Source organism: Emys orbicularis, chromosome 5 (genome assembly GCF_028017835.1).
Source record: "Emys orbicularis isolate rEmyOrb1 chromosome 5, rEmyOrb1.hap1, whole genome shotgun sequence".
NCBI lineage: Eukaryota > Metazoa > Chordata > Testudines > Emydidae > Emys > Emys orbicularis.
In genome coordinates, this window is record NC_088687.1 from 14595950 (window position 1) to 14606558 (window position 10609).

The following is a 10609-nucleotide window of genomic DNA, read 5'->3' on the forward strand; positions in this document are numbered from 1 at the left end:
TCTTATCTGTTTAGTTTGTAAGCTCTTCCCGGCAGGGACTGTCTCTTCTGTGTATGTACCGTGCCTAGCACAGCAGGGTCCTGATCTCTTGGAGCTTGTAGGTGGTAACAGGTAACCACTGGCACAGCTGCCCTGGTCCTGTGCCACAACACACTAGCTCTCGCTGTCTCTCGGAGGGTCAGATTTTCAAACATGTTCAGGCCCCAGCAGCTCCCATTGCTCTCAGTGAGAGGCGCTGTTCAAAATCTGGCCCCTAGCATACTCCCACGTAGAAGAATTGCAGCTTGTCCTTCCTAACTTGGCTACTGCGTTCTCAGCTGGGCTGGCCCATGTATGCAGTCCAGGTCTCCTTTCCCCCTGGACCTCTCCTGGACACCCCGTTACCAGCAGTAGCACGTTAAGTGGCCCTTTCCATTTGGAAGTACCCTGCTAACAGCTTGCCCAAGTCTGTTCACTTCTGCTCCCCGAACGCTGTCGTGTGGTGAACTTCCCACTCTAATTCCCTCGATTTCTCCCAGTAGCAGCTCCATGCTCATTATGTCTTAAAACTCCTGCACGAGACCAGGAGACATCTCATGCAGCTGCCAAACATCAATCATGTCTCCACCTGCTACAGCGAGGAGATCACCGTCTGTGGTAAGAGCGCTCGAAAGGAAACCCCCTCGAACATCCAGAACTAGCAGCCACGCACGTGGATGGTTATTGTTCTTAAATGCAAAACAGTGTAGGCCAAATCCTGCCCTGTAATAGGTGTGTAACCCCAGTGAATGAAATGGTGGCGTATGTGTATAACAGAGCAGGATCTGGTGTTGTTACTTGTGGTGGTGTAGCTTCAAAATGGTATAGCTGGGTCTGTGTATGCAGTGGGACAGCAGGTTGGATATCAGAGCTCACCTTTACCTGCTGCATTCAAGTCAAATCAAACCTAACCACTCAGCCTAAGGAGCTTTGTCAGTTGTATTCTGTCCCTAGTCTAGATCAGTTCAGCCGCTGGAATATAAACAGAGCTGCCCTGAGGCTTGGCCATGCGCGCATATTGTGGTCAGTGAATCTAGTGATGCTAGTATTCAGGCTGCGATAGCTCTGCTGGAACAGTAGAAGTTGTAGAAGGGAAGGGGGCTTGGGTGGGGGTGGATGCATTTTAATAAATGCATCCCATAATGCTCCACGAGAGCAGTTAAGGGGAATCCAAACCATAAAACCCAGTTAATCATTAAGGAGAATGAACAAGGTTTGTGGTGCATCCTAAAGAATTAGCTGCTTTATTTCATAGACCCAGTTTTTTACAGAAAGCGATTTAATGGCCGTCCCTTTTGTTAAGCGACAGCATGAACAGCTTTGCTTTGTTAAATATCAGGGAGGAGGAAAGCACGCCCTGAACTGAATGTCTTTTCGTGTGTTAGGAGACTTGCATGGCCGGCTGGATGACTTGTTTCTGATATTTTACAAGGTACGTACTGTGCTTTGCTAAGAGTCGCACTGGCCCGTCCTGCGGCCTTTACTCATGAGAGCAGTCCCACCGATTGCAGTGGAGTATTCTCCAGGATCAAGCTCTTAAAGCTGCCTTCTCACATTCAGCTCAGTGGGTTTGGAAATGGCTTCCCTAAACAAAAGCTTATCCCTGGTTGTTATTCCAGCTATTGTTCTAGTTGTACGTTTTTTCCAAGACAACATCTGACTGTTTTCTTACCACTGGTTTGTATCCGTACGTGTAAAGTGATAGCAAGCTGCAGAGCAGATACTGGCCAAGACGTTCAGGTGGGGTAAATGGGTGCGGACATCAATTGAACTGCAGCCATTTGGCTCACCAGAGGAGTTGGCCAATCGTATCACCAACCTCCTTCTGCCTAATCCTTTACAGTACAGTTAGCATTATACTGGGTGAAATCCTGGCCTTAGAAAAGTCAAAGGGAGTTTTGTCATTAACACCAGTGGGGCCGGAATTTCACCATAGGGCACAATGACTAGATGACAATACTGGTTCTTTTCAGTTGCTGACGTGTATGATAAAGATGCTGTGAATCAGGGGAGCTGGAACACAGATATATGTATGGGTGGTGGTTCGGAGAACGCGGAGGGGAGGGATTTGCCGTCTGTCCCCTTCTCGCTCTGTGGCATTTGACTGTATTTCTTGTTTGTGTAGAACGGTCTTCCCTCCCCGGAGAAGTCCTATGTGTTCAACGGAGATTTTGTGGACCGAGGCAAACAGTCCGTTGAGATCTTGATCATTCTCTTTGCCTTTCTCTTGGTGTACCCGAAGGAGGTTCATCTGAACCGCGGAAACCACGAGGACCACATGGTCAACTTACGGTACGGGCGCAGACTGCGGGGGGTATTGGAGTGCAAGGTGCTTGTTACTAAACGGCTACTCAAAATCATCTCTTCTGTTTCTATCTAGCTATGGTTTCACCAAGGAGGTCATGCAAAAATACAAGGTAGGTTTGCTTTGAAATCTCACACGTTCTTTCCTGTGTCTGGCGCACACTTCCTGGTGCTTCACCTCCTCCTTCCTGCCCTTGTCTTTCTAGGTGCATGGGAAGAAAATTCTGAAGATGCTCCAGAATGTCTTTTGCTGGCTGCCACTGGCCACCTTAATCGATCAGAAAGTCTTGATTCTACACGGCGGGGTGTCTGACATGACTGACCTGGAGCTGCTGGCCAAAATCCAAAGGCACAAGGTACATCATCATTGTGGACCCCTTGAAATACAAAGGCGCTGCTGGTTTGTGATTGCGAGAGCTTGTTTATTTCTGGTATCCTGGCCAGAGAGAATAAAAACCCAGAGCATGGCTTTGTAGTGGAAGCATGTTTAGATCCCAGCTTGAAACGGACTGATTTGACTTAACTGAGCATGCGCACTAGGTGTAAAGGGGAGGAGAATAGAATAGCCTCTGGGTTTCTTTTCAGTGGGAAGAACTTAGTTTCTGTCCTGGGTTGTGATGGATTTTGACGTCGTTAAACGGATTGGCTGAGGCCGGCTCTGTGATCCAAAGGGGGTCCGTAATAAGGGTTAGGACTGTCCCCTTGCTCATGGATTGTTTCCCTCCGTAGCACCAGTCCCCTTGCTCTGCACCCCCTGGCTTGTCATTTCTTTTTCAACACTGGGCTCGCGATGGTCTGGTGTGGGTAAGGCACTACAGTGAGACTCAGGAGATGGGGGTTCTAGTCCTGGCGCTGCCCTCGGAAGATTCCGGAGTGACTTTAGGCGAGTTACTTTTTCTCTGTGTGCCACGCTTCACCACACTTCCCTACTGTGCAGGGGTTTGGGGAGGGCACATTTTCTTCTGAGGGATCCTGCTGTGATAACACCCACAAGCTCTCTCCCTGTAACCCCACGCCCAGCCAACCCACTCTCAGCTGCTGAAATGCTCCGTAAGCTCCGTTGTAGCTGATCAAATCCTTTCCACATCCCCTCCAGGAATCTCTGATCCCCCGCCTCCTTTAATCACTAAACCCTCCTCTTACCTTCCTCAAATCAAGTATCTTTTGCTTGTCCGGCTGCCAGCCCTTCCCACCGTCAGCTGGTTCGATTTCTATCCAGGAACTGACATGGGTCTCTTGATCATAGGATCTGAGCACCTCATAAGCATGTAAGGATTTTATCGTCACATCACCCCGTTCAACAGTGAGGCACTGCTCTAATTTTACATATGGGGAAACTGAGGCATGGGGGGGGGTGACTTGCCCAAGTTCACCCAGCAGGCAGTGGCAAAGCTGGGAATAGAATCCTGTCTCCACTAGACCATCCTTCCCAGCAGCGCTAGCTCGGTTACATCCTACTTTGCACAGGACTCCACAACAGTTAGGGCCAGACCAGTAAGAGAGTATGATTAATCCCAATTTAACAGAGGGGGAAACTGAGGCCAGGAGTGCTGCGTGACTTGGCCAAAGCCACAAAGGTGGAGTTCATGTTGGAGCCAAGGTCAGAACTTGGGAGCTCCTGGCCCCCAGCCTGGTGCCCAGACCCACCCCTCTATCTCTTTTTTTTCAGTTTGTTTCCGTGTTAAGGGGCAAAAAGAGAAAAGAGAAGAGTAGACACGTGGACTCCAAAGTGATAAACGGTGAGAGCCCTGTGGGTGTCGATCCTCCGAGGAGCAGTTCGTTCCCTGGCTCATGCCTCCAGCCTGGGCTAGCTAGCACTGCTAGCACGGCCAGCAGGACGGAGCTCTCCCAATGGGTCCGGCAGACGGTCCAAGAGGAGCTGGAGAAGTGCCGCAGGCAGGTGGGGTTCTCTGAGACTCCGGGAGACAAGGAGCTCACCTCCGCCAGCTCTGTCACCATGACCGAGTCAGAGCTGGAGTCCTGTGAAACAAGCGAGTCGAGCCAAGAAGAGTGGAAGCAGGTGAGTTCAACCTTGTTTCATTTGTGTCTTAGAGAAGACTGCACTAAGAATAATTTAACTTTTGAGGGAAATTAAAGTCCTGGGAACTCCTCTTCTCCTTTTAATATGTTGTCGCTCGTTTACTTGTCTCTTTGGGGTGGAGACCGTCTTTTTGTTCTGTGTTTGTACAGCGCCTGGCACAGTGGAGTCCTGGTTCATGATGGGTTCCTAGGTGTTATGGCTATAATAATAATACAGAGCATGGTTGTGTGTTGCCGCACCATGGTATTGGAAATCTCTCAGTGCTTAGAGGAAATGATACCTGTGGAATCTCAAATGCTCTGATGTGTGAAGTAAATGTTAAATGTTGACATTGCAGCGGCAACCACTGTACAGAGTCGTCGTGTGTTTGATCTCTCAGATTGTAGATATATTGTGGAGTGACCCTATGCCTCAGGAGGGCTGTAAAATGAATACGGTGCGAGGAGGCGGCTGCTACTTTGGGCCGGATGTGACAGAGAAGATTCTCCAGAAGCACAGTCTGCAGTTCCTGATCCGCTCTCATGAGTGCAAGCAGGAAGGCTATGAGTTCTGCCACAATCGAAAGGTAGCTGGATAGGCCCATGCTAACGGGTCAGAGTTCAAGGTGTTGGAGTGCATTTCCGTACTATCACTTTGGGTTTCTTTTCAGTTTTGCTTTAACTCTGAATTTCTTGGAGTCTAATGGTGCTTTTGTTGATAACTACTGGACAAAATGCCTGTACGGTTTTTACCCTGAAGTTATTGATATGTGTGCTTTCCACCTTAAGTGAGTTTTTGGCCTGGGAATCTTGAACTAAGTTACGCTCCAGTTGGATCTGTCCCACAGACGCTGCCCCTGCACACAGACCAGGCATGCGTCTGTGCATTGAAAAGTGCTGTACTTAGCAAAATGGAATCCTATCCCCTTCGTTACATAATTAACCCTGGGGCTTCCAAACAGATGTTCTGTTCAAAACTGTTTGCAGTTATGCCAGGTTTGAAAACCGCAACTGTTTAACGAGCAGACACAGGACCAAATTCTGCTCTCAGATACAAAACTGTAAATCCAGAGTGACTTCACTGACTTCAACAGAGTTAGTCTAGATTCATAGATGTATATCTGAGAATAGAGTGTTGCCAAGAGAATTCAGTGGAGTCCAGTGACGTTAGCAGTGCACACAGAGAACATGTATCGTTTTCCTTCTTCCCTTCCCAAACGTTCTCCTTGAATTTCCTTTCCCCAAACAAGTTTTACTGCTCCTTGATCTGAGCTCTGATTGGTGAATGTGGATTATCTGTGTGCATGACCGTAAATGCCTGTCCATTTTTTTCACTTAGGTACTGACCATATTTTCTGCTTCAAACTATTATGAGATTGGCAGTAACAGAGGAGCCTATGTGAAACTGGGGCCGGATCTGATCCCTCATTTTGTGCAGTATCAAGCTAACAAGACAGCCCATACGTTAACTATGAGACAAAGGCAAGACTTTCTAGTTTAGTGTTATCAATGGCATAAAAATACAAGGCTATTACAGTGTTAGCCATGCTACTAAGAGATGCACTTTGGATCATCAAATTCTGCTTTAGAATTAAGCCAGAATTGATTGATTAATCCAAAACCCCAGATATGAAAATTCCTGAAGTTTTGAGAAAGTTTGGATCTTGATGAATCAAGACTGGGTGTCTTTCTAAAAGATGTGCTTTAATACACACAGAAGTTATGTGCTTGGGACAGGAATTACTGGGTGAGGTTCTGTGTGTTATGCAGAAGATGATCATAAACTCTTAATCTTGGGTCCATTTCCAGTCTTCCCTTTTCAACACAAAGTGTAACTCTTGCCATTTGCAAACTATTTGGAAGCTTGACTCGATCACTTCAGAAGCTGATCATCCAGCATGTTGTAAGTGGCTGCTCTCATCTGAACAACTGAAACAAGTGCGGACAAACCATGCCTTTGTTGGTGAATTAGGAATAACACGTGTGTCTATTCCTGGGACCAAGTGAGGCTCCTGAACTGATTTCTAGTTCTGTGGGATGGTGGTGGGGAGTTTTGTAGCACTGGTCCTAGTGCCGTGATTCGTGTTGGGATGAGTTACACCAAAGCTATGTGGCAGGGTATCGTGTGTAATCTGATGTGTTGCAGTTTGGGTTTAACTTGCCTACAACAAATGCTCTACACTCATGTGAGAGAGATGGGTATGGCCAGGGCGTGCGCGAATGGTCCGGCAGGGGCAGATGCTCCTCATCTCGCTCTCATGGGATGAGCTTTCTCAAAATCGCTGCGTCTCTTCTAGGATCAGCAGAGTGGAGGAGTCAGCCTTCCGCGCGCTCAGGGAGAAGCTCTTTGCTCACACATCGGACCTCATCTGTGCATTTAAGGGCTACGACCAGGATGAAACCGGTAAGACTAAGCAAAGAAAGAGCTTCATGTGCACTAGCGGGCAGTGGACAGGGTACCAGGTGGGTGTCCCTGGTTAAGGGAGCAGACTGTCTACAGCAGCCGCACAGCACTGGCTGACAATGGACGTAAAGCAAGAATGGGAAAACTTGGGACTTGGTGTCCAGGTTGCTGCTGTTTGTGTCTTGTTAACCCAGGCTTGTGTGGGTGGAAACTTTGCTCTTAGGATGGGGAAAGATACCATACCTGTGCCTGTAGTGACATCCTCTCACCCCCATGTCCGCTGATCTAGCTGCACCTTGACTGGAGGAATGTCACTGCAGTGCAAAGTTGTAGGGGTGAAAATAAGGCTCTTTGAGGTCCCACGTAGCCAGTGGACGATGTGACGATATAACCAAAGGATTACTAAATAAGCAACGCCATTCTTTCCTAAGTGCAATTTCAGCCTCTGGTTCCCAAGGTGCTTTCATGAGTGTCCCTTTCAAACAGGAACCATCACACTGAGTGACTGGGCAACTGCGGTGGAGTCAGTCTTGCATTTAGGGCTGCCCTGGCGGATGCTGAGGCCACAGCTGGTGCGCGGCACTGCAGGGGGCCTGCTGGAGTACAAATCCTGGCTGGATGACTTAGCTGTGGAACAACGGAGCAAAGAGGTAACGAACGGTGCAGCCATTCCTCAGAGCACAGTTGAAGGCTTGGACTTGACCACCAAACTGACAGGGCCTGCAGATCCCATGCTGATGAGTGCATGAATGTGCTAGGAAAGCCTCGGTGGAGAATTTGTTCATGTAGGCCCCGATCCAAACCCCACTGAAATTGCTGGGAAGATGCCCATTGAGTGTTAGAGCAGGCCAATGAACATTTTATTCAAGTAGTTGTTAATTATGTATTTATTTCTATTCCTTTATTTGCTTAAACACCAGCAAGTTAATCCTTTAATCCTCACAACAATCCTGTGAGGTGGGTAGGAGTGGATTTGTGTTCCTTTTATTCGCATTTTTTTTGTTCGGGTTCTTTTCATGCCACAGGAAGCCACTTAGGGGGCCTAAAATTAGAAAAGAAAAGAAAAACTAAAGCTGGGGACCCAACTGGCATATTTAGATCCAGATTTGGAATAAGCCCTAAAATGAGGTGTGGAAACCCAGCCCACTGTGAAATTCAGGCCTGGACCCCAGTTAGGATTTAGAGTTGCTGAAGTTCAGGCTTTTCAGATCCCAGTTGTAGGGATGTGGCTCTGAGACATTGTGTTTACGTGTTGCTGGATTTAGGAATGGGCTCACCGCCAATCACTAAGATCGTAGCTGATTGCACTACAGTTATCTCAACACAAACCCACGTGCACATACATGCCCTCCTTCCGATACTGTTAAGTGCTTACAGATGGGGGACACACGGGGATGCAGAGTCATACCCAGGAGGATCAAAATGTCAAGACAATTCCAAAAGATTTAGATCTGTCTACAGTTAAAATATTTAGTAAGGATTTCTAGGTGTTTCAGTTTGCAGCACAAGGTAACATGAAAGGGCGATTCTTTTTGAGTGTAGATGAATTGCTTTTATTTATGCAATACAACTCGAATCACTATACAAAAGCCTGAAATCCCAGCCTATGCTAGGACTGGGTAGTAAGTTTTAGCCTAAAAGGAAATATGTTATATCTTCCAGCACATACAGTCAAGCTTGCTAGAAACCATTTATCGAAACAGATCCAACCTGGAGACCATCTTCAGGATCATAGATAGCGATCATTCAGGTAAGGATGTGTTTTCTTCCCTCCCCCCTCTCTCTATTTTGTTCCATCTCACTTTTAGGCTCACACTCTTATGTTAAACCTGAGAAACTGGAGGCAGTTTGCTCAATGGTTAGAGCAAGGTCTTGGGAACCAAAAATGGCCCTGTGGTTCAGCTAAGGATGTGTCTAGTTTACCCTAACTGTGGGTGAATCACTTTTGTGCTGTGAAAATGGGCTCATGTAGGCCCTCAGCGCAAAAGGGATATTACCTATGAGGATGACTTTGTGGTTAAGGTACCCTATTGGGACCCAGGAGATCTGGGTTTTGTTCCCAGTTGTGCTATAGCTGCCTTCTGTAATGGCAAATTACTTAAGCTCCAATTATGCACCATTGAAGACAATGGTAGTTTGATCAATGATTTCCAGGAGTGTAGGATCCAGATGTTAAACCTGTCTGTACATCAGTTTCCCATCTGTAAAATGGGGATACTACCTGCCAGGATCTTCTGAAACTTAATTCAGTAAATGGTTGTAGTACACTGAGAGCATCAGATGAAAAGTGTGGTAGGAATGTAGCATAATATGATGTTATCCTGGGGAAGTTCACTAGAAAAGAAGAAGGTATGTTTAACTGTTTGAAGTTACATTTGATCTATCCTATTAGTTAATCCCTTGGGGGGAGTGGACAGCTAGCCAGCATCAACAATAAGGGGTGAAGATTCAGACTTGTGCTCAGATCCCCTGCAATACCTATCCCATTAGGTATGGCAAGCCCCAGCACCACAGTAAACAGAGCCCTTTGAATTAATTTTTTATGCCACTAAATTATCTGTAAGAGGGCAGTGTATCTTCTCCCCGCCCTCCTGGTGCATCTCAGCTGTTTGGAGCTCCCTTTGGGCCACAGTGCATTAAATCTTTGCTTCATTTTTGCCTATTATCATCTTTGCATTAGTAATGATAATACTTTACTCTTCTCCAGCACTTTCTAAACATGTATTAATTTAGCCTCTACACCCCATTGAGAGATGGAGTATTGTCACCAGTTTATACATGGGAAAATGAGGCACATGCAGTAAATGACTTCAACATCACGGAGTGCGTCTGAGCCAGGAACAAAACATGGCTATCCTGCCTGCTGCCAGTTCTGGGCAGGAGCTGCACCATTACCCACCCCTGTGCTGCTGAAGGGGCAGGCTCAGAAGAGGGCTGCATGGCCCCTTGTGCACATTAGAGGGCAGCATAGGACTGTCACTAAACTGAATTGCAAGTTTCTTCCCTGCAGGGCTCATTTCATTTGAGGAATTCCACCAGACCTGGAAGCTGTTCAGCTCCCACATGAACATTGAGCTCACAGATGACGGCATCAGTGACCTGGCCCGCAGCATAGATTTCAACAAGGATGGAAACATAGACTTCAACGAGTTCCTCGAGGCCTTCCGCCTCATTGAACACACTCACTGTGACGATAAAGCAGCAGAGATGGCTGTTAGTGGCTGCCCCAATAGCTAAGCAGTCTGAAATGCCACATGCAATGCCTTTAGACTGTCTCCCGAGCTGCAGCAATCCTTCACAAACAAAGGACATGCCGGCAGCTCTGACAACTTGTGGGGAAGTAGAACTGAGTTACATTTTAGACATCTCAGTGTTGGCAGCAGTTACTGCCCCTGTTACCGATTTGGCCAATTATCATACCAAAAAATGGAAGTTGTACTTTAAAAGGAAATGGAGGGTATTTATTGATCAACAGTGGGGTTGTCTAACACTCTGCAAGGGTATAGTGTAGCCTGTTACAGAAATGTCAGTAAATGGGGGTAAACTATTACAGGATCATTAAAAAGTTTGTGAAGTGGAATTATTAGGAATAGCTGAAGTTGTTAAAGTATCTAATGAAGTACAAACCTAAGAGCAGGATCTTTGTTTTTTAAATAGACTTAAAGCCCAGAAGCAACCATTAAATGATGAGCTAGAGTCTGACTTGTATAAGTCAGGCCATCATGTGAAGTTTTAACTTCTGCATGATGCCCATCTCTCTTTTTTTTAAATCCAGTCTTGCTTTAAAGATGTCAAGTGATGGAGAATCTGCCACAGCCCTAGGATAAGACACTCCAGTTGTTAATCACCTTTCTAGTCTGAATT

General features: G+C 46.7%; 1 protein-coding gene across 1 annotated transcript in view; it reads left to right on the forward strand.

Annotated features, from left to right (window-relative positions):
• PPEF2 (protein phosphatase with EF-hand domain 2) overlaps positions 1–9982 on the forward strand; it is a 31601-nt gene extending 21619 nt beyond the window's left edge. Inside the window, exons 6-17 of the mRNA XM_065405262.1 lie at positions 522–636; positions 1404–1450; positions 2144–2310; positions 2399–2435; positions 2529–2678; positions 3992–4342; positions 4743–4928; positions 5681–5823; positions 6639–6745; positions 7232–7395; positions 8408–8495; positions 9756–9982. Of these exons, the coding sequence (XP_065261334.1) occupies positions 522–636; positions 1404–1450; positions 2144–2310; positions 2399–2435; positions 2529–2678; positions 3992–4342; positions 4743–4928; positions 5681–5823; positions 6639–6745; positions 7232–7395; positions 8408–8495; positions 9756–9982 (1782 nt within the window). The remainder of the gene's footprint in view (positions 1–521; positions 637–1403; positions 1451–2143; positions 2311–2398; positions 2436–2528; positions 2679–3991; positions 4343–4742; positions 4929–5680; positions 5824–6638; positions 6746–7231; positions 7396–8407; positions 8496–9755) is intronic.
• The last annotated feature ends 627 nt before the right edge of the window (positions 9983–10609 follow it).